Source organism: Tachypleus tridentatus, chromosome 4 (assembly GCF_004210375.1).
Source record: "Tachypleus tridentatus isolate NWPU-2018 chromosome 4, ASM421037v1, whole genome shotgun sequence".
Classification (NCBI taxonomy): domain Eukaryota; kingdom Metazoa; phylum Arthropoda; class Merostomata; order Xiphosura; family Limulidae; genus Tachypleus; species Tachypleus tridentatus.
The window spans coordinates 76,006,430-76,029,968 of record NC_134828.1 but is presented as its reverse complement, the minus strand read 5'-3'; the positions used below and the strand labels follow the sequence as shown (position 1 = coordinate 76,029,968).

Here is a 23,539-nt window from a genome sequence, read left to right as displayed (position 1 = left end):
ACGTTTTCGAACACTGCAAGTCAAATAAACACAACATAACCATAGAAAACACTCAAATACTAAATAAAGAAACAAACATAAACAAACGCAAAATTAAAGAAGCCTTACTTATACAACAACTTAAACCCAAAATAAACCAATATAAAAGAACGCCTTTATATCTATATTAATATAATAAAATAAAATAAAATTGTATATTCAAACATCTAATACCGCCCTCTGCATTCCGACACTCAGTTACACAACCCCTTTCAAACATGTGGTCAGCTTCCGGTCAGTTATCTCTTTCTTTGTGAACCTGACGATGACCGAAGAAGATCGAAACGTTCGCTCTTCTATGTAAAATATTTTCTCAACCCAAACGAGCCGTTTTTGCATATATAGAAGTACATTATTGTACCATGTAGGAATCTATCTGGTACGGTTGGTATGTTTGAATATTTGTGAATGAATTGAGTTGATATAGTTCTTGGAACTCTGTATGTTATTGTGGGAAGTGTGTTTTGGATTGTTTGTAGTTTGGTTTTAATTATTTTATTGCTTACAGTAATCCATGCTGGAGCTGCATGATCTATTACTGGTCTAATATATGTTTTATAGATTTTTACTAAGTTATCTGTAGATGCTCCACTGTTTTTACCAGTTAGATTCCTAGCATAGCTAGTTCTTCGCTAGATTTTATTTTTAATTTCGTTAACATGATTAATCCAAATTAATTTTGAATCATAGGTTAGATCTAAAAATTTTGCCGATGGGGCAGTCTGAAGTAGTGTGCCATTCAAATATAATTCTGGCTGTTGTTTTTTTGTGTTTTATCAATCTCGTAAAGATTACGAGTTGTGTTTTTGCTGTGTTTATTTTTATTCTATATTTTTGACAGTATTCACGTATTCTATTTAGTTGCGGTTGTATGTTAGTGGCTGGTATCGTGGGCAGAAACTCTCTTCTAGCGCCTATATATGTAACACAAACGACGCGCCAAAGACTATATATTATTGGATTGCTACAGTCAGTATATTATAAATACCGGAAGCTATAACTGGTTAACGTTTATAAATTTCGAACATTACAAACCGTTTAACTTCAGTGGATTCACACCGAACATAAACATGTTTAAAAAAAAACTGCGTAACTTCGTCGGTGAAAAAACTCAAACTCGCAAAAAAAGATAAATACATAGTTAGCTCCCTCTTAAGTGAATTGTATCTACATCAACTAGAAATTAATTTACTCATCGTGAATAAAATATCGAGGAAGTTTTAGACCTGATATAAGAGTCAGTTTTATTTGTAAGTTCGTAAAACTTTAATATATAGATTATTATTTATAACAACCATTATTGTTAATTGTGTACATTAAAATGTATTTGCTGCAATAAGAGAACTGTGTGTATCAACCTCGTTAACAAGTATCATAAGTTGGATACATATCGACAATTATCTAACTTCTATGTTTAAATAACAATTTAACTCAGTTTCAGGCTGTCTGAAATAAGTAACATTTAGTACTTCTCTAATTTAGGCTTAAGCACTTATTATAACCCAAGTATAAAGCGGAAGTTGAATGATGTCAATCAGAAAAGAACGGGAAACTTAAAGAGCAGTAATATTTTAATTCTCTGCATTGTAGCTGGATGTTTTATTACTGTATATTTTGGTTAATATGGGAAACAAACTAAAATGCTGAACATTTTATTTACAATCGTTGAGTTGTAAAAGTTGTGTGTAGTGTGAGTTTTGTTCAAACTCAGCTAGTTACAAAAGCTACTGCAGGAAGGAACAATATGAGAGGTATTCTATAAAATACACTATGGACACAAATTTTGTTCCTGGATAGTATGTGTTAATTCTTAATTGCTCATGTTGTAAAAGTACAGAAAATGGCCATTATTCCCTTCAAACTTTGCTTTTGTGATCTGGATAATGAAATTTAGGAATTAACCTATTTTCTATGTAAAAACGGGCAAATTTACATAAGGTCTGAATAAAACAACATATGAATCAAGATTTACGTGTATTTACACTGAAGTTATACACAAGTGAACAAAAATGTTTAGAAGTGAGTAGGTTTTCAAGATTTACGACTGTAATATAAATCACTTTTACGTGTCAGCCCCCAAATATAGTCTCGGCATTCGACTTTGTTAGACCAAGATCTCTGATTAAGTCATTGAGGTCTTTTTGTTTGGGGTAGTATGAGTTTCTCACCAGCTACACCTCTGAAATTGTAATCAACGTCTACCTCCTCTTCTGATTTTCTGCTCTCTTCTGAAAATGTCTGCTTTCTCTCTGGCAGAGTGGGTACAGGGAGCTCAGGGCAATGTGGCACCGTGGCGATGGATGATGGAAGGTCCAGATACATGATGGCAGAAGCATTCTTGCCAGCCCGACGTTTGGAAGGGTCCACCATGCAGAAGTAGCAGTTGCTTGAGTGGTCAATGGGTTCACGCCAAATTCTTGGAAAAGAGGACTTCATGGCTCTCTTTTCCCCTTTGTACCATCCTGCAAAAGAGCAAAATAAAATTGTTGTTCGTGCAAAATATTTTATATGTGATATTTTTCTATACTATTGGAAATTAAAAAATAAATTAAAATATATTTAAATTTTAAAAGGTCTAAAATTTGTATAATATAAAATCTTAATATTTAACAAAGCAAAAATCCTCCGTCTAACCTAGAGTTTTTTTGCAGTGCTCGCAGGTAAAATGAAGTGCCCAGGGTTTATATTGATCCCTGACAGGCATACCGAAATATACCTTTTAGGCTGTACACATTTTAGCAGATGCTGTCACAGAGTACTTTTTTGCTCTTGTCTTGATAAATTGTTCACATACATTGCATAATGTGTTTGGAGAATGGTTGCAGCTTCTTGATGCTATATCTGATAAAATCAGATATGTCTATGTGTTCACTTAGGAAGCTAGAACAAAACTGAAGTGGTAAGTCCCAGCATATATATTACTATGGAAAGTTCTAGAAAGTTTTAAAAGGTTCTTGAAAATTCTTCTAAGTTTGAGAACATTTTCTATCAGCTACTCAGCACTGAATCTACCTGGAATGTTCTGGAGAATGGGTAAATTTGAAAATTTCATTACCTTGGTCATAAAAGCAAAGTTTGAAGAAAAATTGGTCTTTTCCATTTACTTTAGGCTTACGCAATTGGGAAATAACACTTTCTGCCCAGGAACAAGAAAAAGTAAACCTTTTGTTACATAGTGATATCTTTATTTTTCAATATATGGGGAAGTTTAACATGAATATGTTTTACCTTTGGACCACAAAGCTAGTTTGGTCTGTGTCGGTCAATTTATTTTGAAGAAGACGTGTCCAAAGTCAAACAAATAATTTTCTTCGATATTTGATGGTTATCGCACCAGTATGGCATAACATATATAGCTCGTATATCAAGAAGGCCTGTACGGTAGTTTTTATATTCAGCTCTGATGGGCGAAGCGAGGCATAGTTGAATAAAACCAGTGACTGTGTGTGTATCTGATGAATACACTGGAACAGGTGGCAACTTCTTTTTAGGCCAACAGATGGCGATAAAACGCATTATTAATGAATTATTGAATCAGGTAACAGATATTTTAAAAGTTTAGTCAAAATCTTTAAACGTATTTTTTCACAAAAAGTTACGCTTTGTGGATTTTTCACTCACTTATAAATTCATTGCTTTTTCCATCATAAATAACAAATAGCAAATTTGGACATTTGCCAATGTAGGAATATTTTCTCGAGAACCAGTGTTTTTCACATACTTCAATCTATAAGGCTCTATCGACAAAATTTGAACATGACAAGAACAACTTGCAAGAGATGATTAAAAATGTAGAAAAAATTGTTGATTTCGTGAAATATTAGAAAAAAAACATGTATATTGTTGTTATAATATAATTAATTTTTAGGGAATGTTTTAACTGAAACATTTATTCTATTTTACTTTTCTGAAAAAAAAAGCTAACCAAAATTTGCTGTTGTATGATAGACAGTCAGCTGCTGTATAATAAACAACAACAGTTCATGCTTTGAAATACAGAATTAAATATCATAATTCTGAAGCCCGTGGGGGCGTTATAATGTTACAGTCAATCCCACTATTCGTTAGTAAAAGAGTAGACCAAGAGTTGGCGGTGGGTGGTGATGACTATTTGCCATCCCTCTAATCTTACACTGCACAATTAGGGACGGTTAGTGAATATAGTCCTCATGTAGCTTTGCGCGAAATTCGAAAACAAACAAACGAGATGAAAGGTGTAAACTATACCAAATTCAAATATATATGTGTGTGTGTGTATGTATTGATTACTCGTGAACATTGATTAAGAATATCATCAGCAGGGTGAGATTACAAAAATAAGGTTTACTTGATTTCACGAGGTATATCAATTTTTTATGAAAAGAGAAACATGTCACAGGATCTTCTCTGATGTCTCTTAAGTTTTGGCGATTGGCCAACCTTGTTATTTTAACCGTTTTTCTTTCAAAACTGGTGTCTCCTCGAATAACAAATATCAGTTAGAAGTCGTTTGTTTGTTGTTTTTCAATATAAAGCTAAAACGAGACTATTTGTGGTGTGTCTGCCACTGAGAATAAGCCCCGAATTTTGGTATTATATATCCTCATGCTTACCCTGTGTCTTCCAGAGACTCATCGAGGAAAGATTACAAGTATTCATACTAAAATCTGAAAATGAAAATGGATTTTCGGATAATAAAAGAATCGTTTGGTTTTATAATAAAAATAATTTCTTGTTGAAGTATTTGACATGTGATTTAGATATTGAAAATAGGATATTTCATAGGTATTTTTAACCTTAAGATTTTGCTGTCCTAAATAAATGACTTAGTGATTTGGGAGGTCGACTCGCAATCTGGAAGTCGTGGGATTGCAACTTGTCGCCTTCTGTACTTGACCCTTCAACCGTTTTATGATCTTCAGTCCCACAACATGTTAGGCAAGAGTAGTCCAAGATTTAACAGTGGGTGGTGTTGACTAGATACCTTTTCTCTAGTCCGTTACAAGGGTTGGCGATAAGTGGTTTTGAATACTTGCCTTTCCTCTAGTTTTGGTTTTGTTTTGAATTTCGCACACAGCTACACCAGGGCTATCTGCACTAGCCGTCCTAATTTAGCAGTGTAAAATTAGAGGGTAGGCAGCTAGTCATCACCACTCACCGCCAACTCTTGGGCTACTCTTTTACCAACGAATAATGAGATTGACCGTCACATTATAACGTTCCCAAGGCTGCAAGGACGGGAATTTGAACCTCGAATTACGAGTCGAGTGCCTTAACCACCTGACTATGCGTTGGGTACTATTCAAATTGAAAATACAAATAAAAGGCTTTACAGGTTGGATTTGATAAAAGCTCTTAGCTGAATAGATAAATGTATGAGAAGGGAGGAAGGATATAGCGTGAGATACGTTCTAAGGACGCATTCTATATTAAGGTTAATATTGAAACATTTATACTAGCGAATTTAATAATTGTATTTTATATGAAACGACATGTATCCAAATCTACACGGTTTATCTGATTTAATTAGTAATCTTAAGAACAGTCATTAATGAAGACAGAAATAAAGTTAACAGGTCATATTTATATGTATAAATGTATGTATGTATATATGTTTAAATTATACTTTGAATGCCACGCCATTTTTTTAACGCCTTTATATATTTTAGTAAATTCTCTTCTGAAACTTTATCAACTAAAGGAATGCGAATCAACTTCTGTAGTTTATGTGAATTTTGGGTTCAGTTATGGAAAACTGACGGAAGCTGAAAAATCAACATCATTCTTCTTTTTTTTCTTTGCTAAAATGAACTTAGTAAAGAGATGCAGTTTTACTGCTTTCTCGGAATTGTCGAACTTATGACTCTTTGAAAGCATATGAAGAAATTGAATAAGCTTGTCTAGTCTTTGCTTTCTACCGGTTTTCCCGAATGGCTACCTACAATGCATAAGTAAGACCCGTAAAATCTCAGATTAAGGAAAATCAGTGGTCGTATAGCTTTTTCTTTTCTTTTTGCCGCTTTCGTGGTTTCAGATAACCCCAGTTTTTATAACAGGATATTTTTTTTTCTTTGTAGATAGAGTTAATATTAACTCTCAACTTGAATAAGATGGCTTACAGTTTGGTGTAAGTTTGCTGCTTAATGTATTTGTACATAGTGGATGCACTTTGACATATAATACTAAAGGAAGGTTTCTCTCAAGTAACTGAATTTGGCGGGACAGTCAATAAACTGTAATTGCATAACATCTAATGTCCAGGATTCTTATCAATAAGAAATCGAAATAAATGCGTTATCACGTTCTTTCCAACTTAAAAGTTAAAGTTAAAAAAGAGTAAGCTTCATTTAACAATCTACAGAATATTTCAAACATTTGTTAAGAGCTTTTTTCTAACAGTATTAAATGTTGGCTAAATAATAAGGCTTAGATGGATGTGTGGACTTCCGCAGCATGCAACTGTCCTTAACACACTTTCTGTTTCTGTATAACAAACTAATTCATTTCCTAATATTAGAACATCCGGTTAGTGAAAAAAGAAATAAATGGAATTTTAAAAGCCTGTCATTATCCAGTTAATCTTATTAAAAGAAAGTTTGCTGTGGCTTAAGGCAAATTGGACAAACATTACTTTGAAGAGAATAAAATTATCATTACTCTTGTAAAGAATCACTATCACAATGTCCTATTATCTATTATTTATTTTCAAAAATAAACTGAAGCTATCAAAAAGATATTTAAAAATCAGGGTGAATAGGCTTATTCTAAAGGAAAGAAACAAAAATTGTAAATAACTTTTTTTGTAACAAAATAAAATAAAATGTATCTTAAACGTTATGACCAACAAATAAAGCTTTGTTTGTTCGTAGTTATAGCTAACAATGGGCTATGTGTGTTGTGCCCCCCGCAGGTATCGAAACCCAATTTTTAACGTTGTACGTCTTTAGATTGAACGCTGAACCCTGGAAGGCTGTTTAGCCACGGCTGTAGAAAAATTTGTGTGTGAAAAGCGAATAATCGTAGTCTGTCATATGTCGCTGAACACACTCAACATTTTCAGTTAATCCCACTGTTTAGTTACGAGGATTGTATAAGCCACAGGTGTTACTGACTAGTTGTTATTCTTCTAGTTAGTAGTACTAAATTAGGGGGCCAGCTGGTTTGGGCGCTTAACTCGCAATCTTAGTTTCCCGGGTTTGAATCGCAGTTCCAACAAAACATGCTCAGCCTTTCAGTCATAGGGAAGTTATAATGTTACGTTCAATCTCATTGTTCGTTGGTAAAAGAGTAGCCCAAGAGTTGGCGGTGGGTGGTGATGACTCGCTGCATTCCCTCCAGTCTTTTACTGCAAAAGAAGCAAAATGTATCTTTGCGCAAAATTCGGAACAAATAAACTAAATTAATGACTGCTACGCTTGAACCTTGAAATCTTTGACCCGGCTGTTTAGCCTAAGTTTCGCAAAATGTGTCCATTCAGGTTAAAATATAAAACATCTGTAATCTTACTTAAGAACGAATTTATTTAGATATCATGCTCTAAATCCTGAAGTGAGCTTAGTATCTGTAAATATTTATTTTCAGAATTACGTTTTATTTTAGATTAAATTAATACCTGCTTATGGTATACCTTTTTTTCGGTGATACTTGTATGTAGTTAAGCGTAGAGTTACACATTGGGCAGTGTGTTTTATGAGAATCTCAAATGTCGAAACCCCGTTTTTAGCGCTATAAGCTTATCGCTGAGCCAGTGGGGAGTTTTGTTTTTGGTAAGACTATAGTTGTTTAATGGAAAGTACGTCATCAGTTTGGTTATAAGTATTTATTAGTTACCATTGAGATGACGTCCTAATAGAAGGAAATAGCGATACTGTTTTAAAGTGTAAGTGCTGTCATGAAAAGATGCACCCTGGTTGGAAATATTCATGGATACGTTATTTTAATTTTTTTTTTTTATTTGTAGTCACAAGATGTAATTTTGTTATCCATTATTCTGTTTTGTTTGTGAAATTTGTGTATTATATCACTAAGTTTATTAATTGTGAATGAGATTAGGTTTTTAGTTATTATTTTAGAAAACCTTTACTTTGTTCTCAGATTAATATCATGCCCGAGGAAAATCTTAACTATGAAACCGCTTCTGCTCTATGAAGTAGGATTTAAAAAGGACAAAATGAAGAAGGAGAAGGGAAAAAGGGCTTAAATTAACATTTGAAAAATAACCAAATATTATAAGATTGTGCTACTAAAACCTACGACTCTCCATACATCTGCGTGATACATGATCATGTTTTGGGGTATTTTATTACTTATTTTTATAATAAGTGCTGCACAAATGTGTTCGATGCCATATATAGAGATAGTTAAATGTCCTACAAACTTTATTAAAATCGTATTTTTTGGTTATTCGGTGGACTCAGCAGATAGCCTGATGTGGCTTTGCTGTAAGAAAATACACACACAATAATTAGAATTATGAGCAGAAGCTAAACGTCTTATCTATCGTTTACGATTACGAAACATGATAAATATTTTCTTTTAGATTTAGAGTTTAGCACAAGACCAATTAATATATTAAATGGGGGGCCCAGCAAGGCCAAGCGTGCTAAGGCGTAATCCGAGGGTAGCGGGTTCGAATGCCGGTCGTACAAAACATGCTCGCCCTTACAGCCGTGGGGGCGTTATAATGTGACGGTCAATCCCACAATTCGTTGGTAAAAGAGTAGCTTAAGAGTTGGCGGTGGGTGGTGATGACTAGCTACCTTCCCTCTAGTCTTACACTGCTAAATTAGGGACGGCTAGCGCAGATAACCCTCGTGTAGCTTTGCGCGAAATACAAAAAAAACAAAACAAACAATATTAAATGGATATTTTTTTAGATATTGTCGCTCGTGATAATAAACAGTAAAACTAAAAATATTTGTTATTAGGTAGAGGTATTAGTAAGTTAGTTACAATATTTAGTATTATGTTCGTCAAATTCTTGTCATTATCAAATAAAAAAATAAAAACTATATTTTCTGGTTTCCACAAGATCACTGTATTACTGTTCAAAATAATTATATTGTGAATTTTACACTAGCATAAAATAATGTGTGAAAAGTAATTTACCAATATTATATTGTTTTTAATGGTTAAAAATATAACTTGTGCTGTACCTACCGCGGGTATCGGAACTCGGTTTTTAGAGTTATATTCCTCAGATTTACCGCTGTGCCGCTTGGGGCAGTTCGTAAATTATAAATATAGAATTCAAGTTTTAAATCATAAACTTAAAACTTTATAAATATAAGTATAATATTAAGAAAGAAGAAAACATCAGTGAAAAACCTCAAACTTGAATTAAACAAAATCAGTTTATAAAGGAAACAAAAGCTTTCGCGTTAATGTTCCATTATAACGAAACGCTGTTTTGTTGCTTATGGAGATTCGCGCACAGCTACTCGAGAGCTACCTGCTTTAGAACTCCCTAATTTTAAAATAATAGACTAGAGGAAAAGTTGCTTGAGTTTTCGCGCAAAGCTACACGAGGGCTATCTGTGCTAGCCGTCCCTAATTTAGCAGTGTAAGACTAGAGGGAAGGCAGCTAGTTACCACCACCCACCGCCAACTTTTGGGCTACTCTTTTACCAACGAATAGTGGTATTGACCGTGACATTATAACGTTCCCACAGCTGAAAGGGCGAGTATGTTTGGTGTGACGGGGATTCGAAACCCCGACTCTCAGAAGACGAGGCTAGTGCCATAACCACCTGGCCATGCAGGACCATTTGACCATCAGACAGACCTACAGTAGCTGGCCATGCAGGACCATTTGACCATCAGACAGACCTACAGTAGCTTAGCGCGGAAGTTATAAAACAAGCAAAACACACCTGGAGGGCATAATAAATAAATGTTTGTTTGTTTATTTCTTGAATTTCGCGCAAAGCTACCCAAGGGCTATCTGCGCTAGCCGTCCCTCATTTAGCAGTATAAGACTAGAAGGAAAGCAGCTAGTCATCACCACCCACCGCAAACTCCTGGGCTACTCTTTTACCAACAAATACTGAGATTGACCGCTACGTTATAACGCCCCCACGGCTGAAAGGGCGAGCATGTTTGGTGCGACGGGGATTAAAACTCGCGACCCTCTACTGGTTGCTAAAAGGGTATCCCCAAGAGTTGGCGGTGGTGGTGATGGCTAGCGCAGTTAGCCCTAGAATAGCTTTGCGCAAAATTCAAAACAAACCAAACAAAACGTTAAATATTTTTAAATTGCCTTTGCTTACTTGTTCTTGTTTTGTGAATTTTTTTATAAATAGTTCAGTTTCAACAAGTTGATTCTCTGTTTCCTAGGTGAAACGTGGTAAGAGTAAAGAAAAAAGATCATATGAAACTATATACTTAGTCCGATTACGTGAACATATCTTCTTATATTTTCCTTTTATTTTACGTGTTCACAATTTTTTCAGCAAAACAAAAAGCCTGCGATTTTCAGAAGAAACTGATAAACTTTATCCAAACTTTTTAGATGTCCCTCTTTTTAGAATACGTGTTAGCAGCTCGAGGCCACGTCTTGTTCTTTTAAGTTTACGTGTAAGTGGATTAAGCACGTTCGATTTGCTTGTCTTCCTAACGTCAGATACGTGTTCGTTTTTTTTATATATTTTGTTCTTTATGTACAATAGCAGCAACTAAATAAAGAGAAAGATTTTGGTGGTAGCAGTTGTCGCTTAGCTGCTGGCTAATTTGCCTGTAACTAAGAGACATGCGGACAACACATCTTCATTGATCATGGATAAGAAAGACAGTTAGACAGGCAAAAGCCATTTGTCACCTTTGCGATGGCTCGGAGGGTGGCAGTTTGTTCTGCTTGCTGTCAGGATGAAACTCTATATACAGCACTTAACAATTCTACGTTTCGAGGTATTTACACGAGATAACACAAAACCATTGTTGTTTTTTTTTAACGTAAAGTACCCAATGGACTCTGCATTCTATCCAACTAGGGAAATCGAATCCTGGATTTTATGAGTGTAAATCCGTAAGCTTATCTTTGAACCATCTGGAAAGGCGAAAATTATTCTTAAAAGATGTAAAAGTGCAAGTATCTCTACAATTCGTAAACTCATGGTGAATTTTCAAATTTATTGTTTTAATACAAAGCTTCATTCTACACAAAATAACCAGTGGCTCAGTAGTAAGTCTCTGAACTTATGACGCTAAAATTCAGATTTCAATACCAGTGGTGTGCACAGCACAAATAACTCACTGTGGAAACTCCCAGTTGCTTGTTTTGAACGTACGTTTTCGAGACACGTTTTCATTTGTTAATCGATATTTTTTTTCATTGAAATACAACGTCCTCAAGCCTCCATACCATCTGGTAATAATGTCTATCCAATATAAATAAATTCAGTATATATTAATAAAGCCGTATTCCCATCATTAATTAAGCAGCTGCCAACCTTTTGTGCTTCTGATATCACATTTTCATGTTTAGCTTGTTACCGAAATACGAACGATTTCACCTGCGATTCAAAAGAGAAGGTCGAAGCATTACGATAGTCAGCAGTAGGATGAGCAGACAGGGACATTTTGAAAGCAGCTACAGACACAATATTGTACTGGGATTGCTGCACAATAGTTACCAAAGTAGTTGTAAATAGCTTCTGAATACGTCTGCGTGTCATTTGGAGACTTCCGTGTTACGTATTCTTGGCAAGCTCGTGATGACAGACGTCAGTCAACTCACTACTTCAAATCACTTTTCGCAGCCCCAACGCGAGAAAAGTGTGGGAAATGCCTTATTTTCAGCCAGCAAAAATGTCTAAAAAAATTCAGTTCCAATTAAGAAAAGCTGAATTGGGTAGGATTATTCCTTTTGTGTTCTGCGAAAATGTTCCCCTACTGGCTCGTGAGAAGCCTGTTAACATATTAAATAGAGAAAACTTTAGAATGGTAAATTAAGTGGCTCAGCAGTAAGTCTCTGAAATTACGACGCTAAAATTCGGGTCTCATTACCAGTAGTTTGCACATCAGGAATAACTCACTGTGTAGTTTTGTGCTTAACATCACAAAAATAAGGCTTTTCAACTATCAACAAGATTAATTTAAGGAAAACTATAAAATTCAAAGTTATTTTCAATCTTAGCTTACTTCAGTAGGAGATTATTCTTCTATTATTTCTACTTCCTCTCTTCAGTCTCCCAAAATGGGATTTTATCAGTTCCAATGACTCAACAATCCCTATATTTTGACATACACCCAATCTTTTTGGTAGTGGGGTCGTCATATTAAATTGATTGAATGTACAGATAAAACGATAGAGCTTATTAATATGATTTATTCAGCAACGAAATACACATTACATTTACTAAATATTAAGTAGTGAGCCAGGCGTGATCTAATGGCAAGAGCGCGGCGCAGCGTGTACGAGGTTCTAGACCACAACGTTCCGTTGAACGTTTCGTACTTTCTGCTGTGAAGGCATTACGAAAGTGGTGATTAATTCGGTTTAAAGCAGTCTTGTACGTAACTGGTACAGCTGAGCAATTTTAACCTCTTTCTCCAGAAGTTCAATACATGATTAGAATCTTGGTTGTTTAAATGTGTCGCATGAGGTGCTGTTTTTGCTTTAAGTATAACATTTAATTCTGAAAACGGAATTGCAAACTTCAATGAATCTTAGAGAATTAATGTGAGATTAAAATGATTACGTTTTCATATTTTTTATTGCTAATGTCTTTGGGTCATGGTTTATCAGATTTACTATAAATAAAGTTTAGAGACGGCTTGAATGGGTAGTAAAAGAAACTGTATTACAAATGTTCAAAATTTCGACACTTTGTAATAAATTTTTCACTGTCCATTCAAGCCGTCTTGAAACTTAATTTTTTTAAAAAAGGGATTCCTCCTCACCAAATTAGAGTTACTGTAAATTCGCTTACTTGCGTGCATCTATTTCAACGATATTTTTCCATAACCAGTCATAGCAATGTTTGTTTGTTTTTTTCAATAAGGCGTCGTCCCTAACAGGAAAATTGCTTATTTAGACAGATAAATTTATACTTTATTTTTCATACCATTAGACGTAAATCTACACAAAGGCGATCCGCGTTATTAATGAACTGATAGCCTAGAATGAAGGTAGGTAATCAACAGCACTCAATGACAGCTGTTAAACTGTCTAATCGAATGTGGCCCCGGCAAGCTTGATAGTCAAAGCGATGCACTAACACTAACAACCTGAGGGTCAAGAGAAGAAAATATGTCGAACAGCAGTTAGGGAGTTATAATCTAATAATCTAACGATCAGTCTCACTATTTGTTGGTAAAAAGTAGTCCAAGAGTTGATAGTGAGGGATATTTACTGGTTGTCTTTAATATATCCCTTGAAAATTAAGGTATGCCAGAACAGGTAGCCCTCGAGTACCTCTGTGGAAAAGTTCAATAAAACGAAGTAAGCTAATCAAAAGACAGGATTTTGTCGTCATTCTAGTAACGCACATATAACTTCAAAGTGCAGAGTGCGATTCTGAAGCAATGGGACGCGAGCCATAGACCTTATGACTTGTCCTTGGGAATGTGGGCCCGGCATGGCAAAGCGTGTCAAGGCGTTCGACTCGTAATCCGAGGGTCGCGGGTTCGAATCCCGATCGCACCAAATATGCTCGCCCTTTCAGCCGTGAGGGCGTTATAATGTGACGGTCAATCCCTCTATTCGTTGGTAAAAGAGTAGCCCAATAGTTGGCGGTGGGTGATGATGACTAGCTGACTTCCCTCTAGTCTTACACTGCTAAATTAGGGTCGGCTAGCGCAGATAGCCCTCGAGTAGCTTTGTGCGAAATTCCAAAAAACAAACAAACTTTTTTCTGTAGTTGTGACATATAACACACACATTCAGAAGCAGAAGGGGCAAGAAATAAAATTGCATGTCTGAACTTGTTATTTATAGTTTTAATCCAACATCCTAACGTCTCTCTTCTCTTTTAGAATTAGTTTTAATTTTCTATAAATTACTTACGTGTCAAAAACTTGTTAGCCACGGCATAGCGGCTCAAGGAATGGCTCTGGGTTTTTAATTATAAAATTTTAATTCATGGCTCCAGCGCTTGACCAATTTAAGATCTGAATACAGAATTTAGAATTCAGAATTTCCTCTTCTTTGATTTGAATCAATTCAGAAACAAAAATTTTGTAATTAAATATATCGTCATGTTTAACTGGTTAATGAAAACTATACTGGCGACATCTATCGTAAATAAAGAATCAAAATGTCCAATGATTTAGTTTCGTACCAAATGGCAAGTTATCTTGTTTCTTTAATGTAATTATGAAATACAGTTTTTGATACTATATAGTGCTTCTGCTGTCAAATGAAGAATAACCTTTTGACTATCTTAAACTTTTCGTATACACAGTACGAGCCAAAGCGATAGCAACTATTAATATATACTCTTACCAGTGACTGCGCTTAAATATGTGTCGAATTTTTCTATGACAGAAACATATTACTACTGTCAGCACCAGCTATTATTACTGTTTCTGTCGGCATTTATTTGTTTCTTTTGATTTTCGCGCAAAGCTACATGAGGGCTATTTGCGTTAGCCGTTCCTAATTTAGCAGTGCAAGACTAGAGGGAAGTCATCACTGCCCACTGCCAGCTCTTGTGCTACTCTTTTACCAACGAATAGTAAGATTGGCCGTCACATTATAACGCCCACACGGCTGAAGGGGTGAGCATGTTTGGTGTGACGGGGATTCGATAGCATTCATAACCTATCTAGCCATGCTGGGCCAGTGTCGAATGATCTTCTATATGTATAGTTTAAATGCTACTACACCGAATTGATAAATTTTAAGAAATGTGGTTGAACGGACGGCAACTTCCTGTTGTAAAAACACAAGTGCAGAAAACGACTTTTCGAAAGTCTTCCGCTATTCTGCTTAAACAGTATACCAAAAATTTTGATAAATTTATTTGGAGAAAAAAAATTATTACTTAAGAATGCATTACAACCTAATTGAGAATTTAAGTTTCTCTATTCCCAATATCTAATTTATGAAAATTAAATAGGGATATTAATACGAGATGTTGTCTGATTATAATACAATAAAAGTATTGAATGTGTAAGTTGTAATTTTAACAAAGTGCATACACTTTGTTTGCCTTAGAGCAAAGTCATATTGGACTATTAGTTGTGTCCACCACGAGGAATCGAGCTCCGTACTTTAGTATTGTAAGCTCATAGACTTACATCTATCCCACCGACTGTTCAACCAAACATTTTTCAATATTTCAAAGATTGTATGTTGATAGGCCTATCCAGTGGCACAACAGTATGGGTTTCGAAGCCTGGTTTCTAGTATTATAGGTCTGCAGAGTACCAATAGCCCATTGTGTAACTTTGCGCTTAACTTCACAAACAAACGTGTTGATGGCTTGGCTGTTACTGGTGCCATCTAGTAGCAATTTACTATAATATTTTCTCCACATTTTCTGTAGATTATACAGTGTCTGAGAGAAGTCTAAAACAAATGAGAGAATATTCTAATTAAACTGTAAAAATCTGCAACAATGTGAACTACTATTGTCAAAACATTTAAGGTGTCTCCTTTGGTATGCTACTCTGTTACATTCACATATTTTGCATATATAACAAAATCAGTTATTAATTCATAACCGTTATCACGACATACATACAAGTCATTACCTAAGTACCAAGTACGGATTTAATGGGGTTTATCCATGCACATGATTACATAAAGATACTTTTACAGCTCGAAATCAGCTGTTTTATTTCAATCCACTTTAGAGCTGTAATGGCAAATAAAATGCCAGCACATTCAAAGAATTTATAAGTTTCAACATGACAAGAAGTTAGAAAGATGCGTAAAATAATGTAGAATGAAGCAAAAAATTAATTATTGCATTACATACCAAAAATAAAGTTAACAGTATAACACTTGAAAACTATATCTTTTAAAGAATTACTTCAGACAGTGTTCAGAAGGACAGCGTTTTCCATCAGTTTAAAAAAAAATTCTGGAATTACATGCGAAAATACAGTTCATATAAGGATCTAGATTCCACAATACACCAGTTGGAAGATAGTGGAAAAAACGATTTTTTCATGAAAAAGTTGAAGCTGAAAAAGCCTGATATTTTCCAGTGAGAAAATGCGAAATCCTTAAACCTGGCACTGAATGAATGAGACATAAAGCTGTGACCTCAGTCCTGGGATGGAGGGGAGTTGAGGTCTGAAAAATATTGATCACATCTTAGTTTTCAGCCTTTATACTAATTTGATTTGATTAAAAATGTAGATCAATTTAAGCTCGTTAATTTATTGCTACGTCACTTTCGTTCACGAGCTTGATCCGTAAAATCTGTTTCAACGTTTTAGAGTTGGGGCATGAGATTCACTATATTAGGGTTGGCTGTGGGTACTGTTAACTAGTTGCCTTCCGGGCCCTTCTATCAATATAAAATTTGAGGTTGCGATGCGAAGATAGTTATTTGTATTGAATTGAGTGAAACTTTCTGAAACTAAAGACTACGAACAGTATAAAAAGAGTGAAAGTAAAACCTACCTACAAACTAAACAAAGACTGAAAGTAAAACCTACCTACAAACTAAACAAAGACTGAAAGTAAAATCTACCTACAAACTAAACAAAGACTGAAAGTAAAACCTACCTACACACTAAACAAAGACTGGAAGTAAAACCCACCTACAAACTAAACAAAGACTGAAAGTAAAACCCACCTACAAACTAAACAAAGACTGGAAGTAAAACTCACCTACAAACTAAACAAAGACTGAAAGTAAAACCTACTTACCGTTTAAACAAAACTGAAACTAAACTCTATGAGCTGACAGAACAAAGAGTGAAACCCCAAAAAGAACTTTTTATGATGAACACTCTCTTATTAACAGTAAATATAACACGCGAGCTAAATCAGCATTTCATTGTTTCAACATTTCTTGGAATTATTGTTGATACCTTGAATCCAATCTTATGATCGGTTCTCTAAGTGTGTGAAATCAATTATCTGTTCACCTAAAGAAGATTAAGGGCATTTCTTCTCGTTGTTGTTGTGGTTTTAGTTAACGTTTGTTCATCACTAGCAATTTATTCTAATGGCTACTTAACAGACAAGCTGCTTAAAATATTAAAAAAATGAATATGAAGCAAAATCTGTCATTTGATTCACCACTTGTAAGTGAGATAAATCAGTTTCGAAGAATTCCACTTTTTATTATAACGCATATTTCACCACTATAAAAAAAAACCTAGTCTTGTCTTACGATTTACACGTTCCCCGTGTTTCTTCAAACATCACCTACATTCGAATAATAAATTTGACTTCATTTTTAATGTTTAAGATTTTTATATTGTGTTAAACATCAGGTGAATGTTAAACCAAACGAACAAATGGAATAAGTCAACAGTGCGCTAATATAGAAGTTTGTGTGCTTTACATAACAATGATTTTTGAATGTATAAATCAAGAACTATCGCGCATGGTGATCACATCCAAAATAAAGTGCGGTGAAACGGATTGTATTAGGACTACATTTTGACATTATTTGGTAGGTCGTAATCAGTATGATTCCACTGCAAATTAATTGTCTTTCGAGAAGAGTATGTATAGCAGCCCTTTTTGGGTGCTTGGAATTTCTAAGACAGAAATATCGCTCTTACTCAATGGGATCGGACAACAAAGAAATGTGGATCGACGTGAAGCACCAAGACCATCCTGAATTAGACCTACAACAAATCATACCCTAGCCATGGTAAGCAGAATACGATGTCTTATACCAGGTGGCAAAGCCGTCCACATGTCTTAGGCAGTATTATGCAACATAATATACAGTGATATTATTTTTGGAATCCCGCACAAGTCATATGCCCACAATTTGTTACCAAATTGTATTTGTCAAGTGTCGCATACCTCAAGTAATTGGAGAATAAAATGGGTCTTCGTGTTATTCAGTATGAAGACATAATACGCATATTGTAAAACTATTGAAGAAGGTGCTGGGAAAACGTCGTCCTCCTTCACTAGTTAAGTTGTGGAAAGCAACTGAAAAGTTTGGACGTGACACTTTTACGGCGGATCCTTTTCCAATGGAAACTACTCTGGAGGGCTACTTTCAAGGTGCATTAGCGTCCGATAGGGTATGATTAATCGTGACAGCATGGACTGTAATGACTTGGTTAGGTTCCAAAAGCGTTTTAATACAACGTACTCAACCTCTGTACATTTGATTTATATTTAGATGTGAACAATATTTTACAGCTCATTCGCATATTATAACCAATAAATGATATTTAATTTTGCCCAGTAAGTAATAATAATAATATATGTCCAGTTTTTAAAAGTTCGTAACGTTATATTTATGAATGGAAACATTTTGTTCATTTACACTACAAACTCCTTAAAAAAATAAAATCCGATTCTGTTCCTATTGTAATTCATGCTTTATTTATTGTTGTAATATTTTTAGAATATCAGGAAATAGTTTCACATTCATTAGTTTGTTTTACAAACAATATCGTTAAAAACGTCTACGAGTGAAATTTAACTATTTTTGAAAAAAACAAACAACAACAAATAATGGAGGCCTAATCTTTCATTCAACATATTAATATTTGTCATTTATTGTGAAGAATATCATGTTTATTACCTTAAGTTGCACTTACTTCGATGGTAAACAAGTGCTAAATACAGAAAGGTGTCAGTCGATTATCTTCTTTAATTTTAAAAATACCTATACAAAACTTCGCTATCGTCGGGAAGGATTTGATTTAATGTCAGTGGAGACATTATAATAACAGTTAATCAAACATCTCATTGAGAGGCATTGATGACTTTTAAGGAAACACTATGTTTAACTTCTGTACAAATCATTGTTTGAAATCAACCACGTAGAAATAAACAGTGTAGATGTATCATGTTAAATACAATACGTGTATCGTTTTATAGCAATGAAGTATCATCGATTTCACCAAAGCTGAAATGTTTAGTGAAAGTGGTTACGTTTGTTGTACAAACACTTAACACTCCTACGAAAAGACGTTTCTAGTCCTGATTTCTCCAAGCCCGTTCCCCTGGCTGTGGTTTCGCTAGATAGTAGATAGGGACAGTGGGAATCTCGTTAATCCATTCATTAATGGATTTAAATGGCAATTTCATTTAAATACAAAATTATTAGCCTAATAATAATAACCTTTCAAGTTGCTCTGGGGCCTATTAGGCCCAACTTTTCGTAGGTGTGTTAAGAAGGAAATTTTAATTACCTGGTACTCCAAATCTCATGGAGAACGTAAAAGTCATTCAGTAAAAGTAAATACATTATATAAATATATATAAACATTAAACTACATAAATATATATATATATACATATATCATTCAGTAAATGTAAATACAGTATATAAATATATATAAACATGACATTGTATAAATATATGTATACATACACTGTATCTGTGTACACACACACATACACTATATAAATATATATATATATATATATAAATATAATTAAAAAAAACAAGCCGAAAAAAAATAAATTAAACAAAAAACACTGTACTAATTGAAAAGATCCCAGGGTACAAAACCTAGGGTACATTTTATGATAACATATTATAGTTTGCACCCTGGGATCTTTTAAATTAGTGTTTAATTCAATTTAATAGTGTTCAATTAGTTTAATTTGTTTTTGTTTCGGCTTATTTTTTAAGATATAAGAAACCAATACAATTAGTCAGAGGTTTAGATTTGCTGTTTTTAATGCAGGCCTTCCTTGTAATTTTGTTTACTTAAATTTATCAAAATGTATTAATTTTCACTAAAATATGTTCAACGTATATGATTTGTTGTTGGATATGTCGCACTTTTCCATTACATTGTTCAATGTTTGTTAAGTTAACTGAAATAGCCTAAATTAATGACATTGTGAAACTATAATTAAGCCTAGCGAGTTGATTAGAGTAATTATATTGCTGTAAAAGACGGTTTGGTTTGAATTTCGCCCAAACTTAATGTTAATGTTCCATTATAACGAAACGCTGTTTTGTTGCTTATGGAGATTCGCGCACAGCTACTCGAGAGCTACCTGCTTTAGAACTCCCTAATTTTAAAATAATAGACTAGAGAAAAAGTTGCTTGAGTTTTCGCGCAAAGCTACACTAGGGCAATCTGTCTAGCCGTCCCTAATTTAGCAGTGTAAGACTAGAGGGAAGGTAGCTAGTCATCACCACCCACCGCCAACTCTTGGGCTATTCTTTTACCAACTAATAGTGGGATTGACCGTCACATTATAACATCCCCACAGCTAAAAGGGCGAGCATGTTTGGTGTGACGGGGATTCGAACCCTCGACTCCGGGTTTACAAGTCGAGTGCCTTAACCACCTGGTCATCCCGGGCCTGTGAAAGATACCACATATGTCCCACTTTAACTACTTTTCACTCTGTTACTTGCACAAATTCATTTGTAAAATAAAATATGTAATTTATATATTAACATGTAACAAGTGTAATATAGAATATATGGGTTAACCTTCAAACCCATTGCATAAACATATAAATTTGCAAAGATCTCAAATTAAAAACAATACAATGAATTCTATAGAATTAAATCATTTCAGAATTCATCCTTTCACCTCTGTTAAGATAACTATATTAGAAATTGTTAATGAAGCCACCGATAAACTTCAACGAGAAAACTTCTACAATTTGAAACTAAGAACATTATATTAAACTAAGATTTTAATAATTCTACTGCTTTCAATTTAAGTAATGGTTATTGTATTACTATTTTTTTTTCTTTTGGAAATGATTTTTCATAAAAAATAAGAAAACTGGAGGTAAAGGAAATAATAAATTAAAATTGGTTAATGTTTTAGAACTTTGTAGTTATTTGGATAATAATTTTTTTATACTAGGATTAGTATACGTAATTATTTTTTTTAAATATTTATCAACTTAATCTTCCCAAACTAAAAGCATTAATTAATGCAATAAAAAATGATTCCCGAAATGATTATGCAAAACAGCTACTTGTAGACATTGTAAAATATTGATTACAAGTCAATGATTTATCAAGTTTTGAGAAAGAGAAACGGCAGTTGAAACCTTCATATTTGGTAATTAATTTTAGACATGAAACATTCAATGATCTTCAGATTTCTAAAATTATTCATCATTTTATAAAAAAATAATATTTTTCCTTGTAAAAAATTAAAGCCTACCGTCATTTATAAGTACGAACTTTCAATTGGCTCATTGCTATATAATTATAAAGGTTTTTTATTAACTAATCTAAATATACATAAAGTTAATACTTTGTGAGTGTAAAAATAGTTTATTTATTGATACTTTTCATAAGCATATTGTCACTGGTAAGTTGAATATTATAAAAGATAAAATATTACGTGAAATACTCAAAAAAGGATCTAAGTACAAAATAGCCACAAATTGTAATAAGAATTATATTCTGAAATCTATTGAAAACAATACTGATAAATATATTTTAAGACTCAACTATATAACATCTTATCTGCCCAGATGGTTTCTGGAATGAAAGTTGTATATACTTAAAAAATAAAAATAAAATTATTTCATATAAAATTAAAGAAACACCATATAGATTTATCGTTTCGCCAGTTAAAAAATAAGATTAAAAAATGCAAGAAAAATATATTATAGTTCCCATTGATAAAGCTAATTATAACATTGGTATCATTTGTAAAATGTTTTATACAATAATTATGATAAACGAAATCAATAGTACACAAACATTTAAACTTGTTAAACAATCCAAAGATACAGTAATTAATAATTTCATTAAAGCTTGTAATAAATTTTATTCTAAAAATTTCTTATGTTGATTTACCGTTCATTTATGCTGTTTCCAAACTACACAAATCTTCAATTAAATTTAGATTCATTTCCAATTATCATGCAACGAGCGATATTATTAAATAAATTACTCAGTATTTTGCTTAATGTAAAACAAAATGTAAGTGTTAGTCATTAAAAATACTTTTTGAATGATAAAAATAATCAATCTATTTTAAAATATTTAAAAAAGTGTGAACAAATAAATAATGTTTAAGCATTTGATTTTACCACATTGTACACCACTATTCCGTTAAAATATTTAATCTGTATTTTAAATTCATTAATATAACAGTTTTGTAATCCTTTTATAGAACTGGAAAAAAAAAGAAAATTTAGCTCCAAAAACATAAAAGATATATTAAGTTTTTTGTATTTATAATAATTATATATTTTTAAATAAATAGGTTTTTAAACAAGTAATAGAGGTTCCAATTGGAGGTAACTATTCTACCTGTATAGCAAATATATATCTTTACTATTATGAGAATATATTTATTGAAAACTACATAAATGCGGATGTTTTTACCTTAAGTTATAGGTATATAAATTATTTAATTAGTACAAATAATCCTGAAATAAATAATGCTATTAACACTATTTATCCAGCAGAATTAGAAATTAAAAATATTCTTTATAATCTAGTAGAGAAATACATTATTTAGATTTAGAAATTACAATAATTGATAAGGATAACAATGTAAATATTTTTAATAAAAGAAAATATTTTGCCTTTCCAAATGTATCATAGCTTTCTGTTACAAGCATCATAACATCGCAATTATTCAGATATTGTAAAATTTATAATAAATTACAATATTTTATCAGCAATGTTGAAATACTGGTACAAAACTTAATGATTAATGGATTTAATAAAAAAAACAACTTTAAATAAAATTATTAAACTATTCTGTAACAAATATAATGGCCTGGCATGGCCAGGTGGTTAAGGCACTCTACTCGTCATCCGAGGGTTACGGGTTCAAATCCCCGTCACACCAAACATACTCGCCCTTTCAGCCGTGGGACGTTATAATGTTACGGTCAATCCCACTATTCGTTGGTAAAAGAGTAGCCCAAGAGTTGACGATGGGTGGTGATGCCTTCCATCTAGTCTTACACTGTTAAATTAGGGGCGCCTAGCGCAGATAGCCGTCGTGTAGCTTTGCGCGAAATCCAAAATATTTGTGTTTGTACATACGTGCCTGTAACCGATTATACTATTTCCTTATAAAATATTATTTTCTTTATATGTTTGGTGCTAGTAGTAACATAAAAAATGTTTGTTGTTGATAAATGACCAGGAAATGTTTTATTTTTAATCTTAAAATAAAAACAACTTTAATGCAACAAACAGGTTTAACAGGTACTGAGCGAGTTTAATTTCCTTACTTATGGGGATCGCATCCTTAGTTCAGGCGTTAGTTATCTTGCTTTTCCTGCTACACATAATTAATATAAGAATATAACCAACAATATTTCTTAGTAATTCTCTCTGCGCATGTTAAAAGATGAAAACCATTACATATACACGAAACATATTTTTTTAATAATTTAACTTTCTAACTGCTTCGAAAACACTGTAGAGGAAATGGCCAACTTAACTAACACATTCAAATTTAAGAT

General features: G+C 33.4%; 1 protein-coding gene across 2 annotated transcripts in view; it reads right to left on the bottom strand.

The window, feature by feature from the left end:
• Positions 1-1,558: 1,558 nt before the first annotated feature.
• LOC143249474 (uncharacterized) overlaps positions 1,559-23,539 on the bottom strand; it is a 22,719-nt gene continuing 738 nt past the window's right edge. Inside the window, exon 2 of one of the 2 annotated variants that reach the window (XM_076499389.1) lies at positions 1,559-2,501. In XM_076499389.1, coding sequence (XP_076355504.1) covers positions 2,167-2,501 — 335 coding nt within the window. In that variant the 3' untranslated portion in view covers positions 1,559-2,166. Of the gene's footprint in view, positions 2,502-15,742; positions 16,262-23,539 lie in introns of those variants that run through there. The other variant, XR_013027796.1, reaches the window with a different exon arrangement.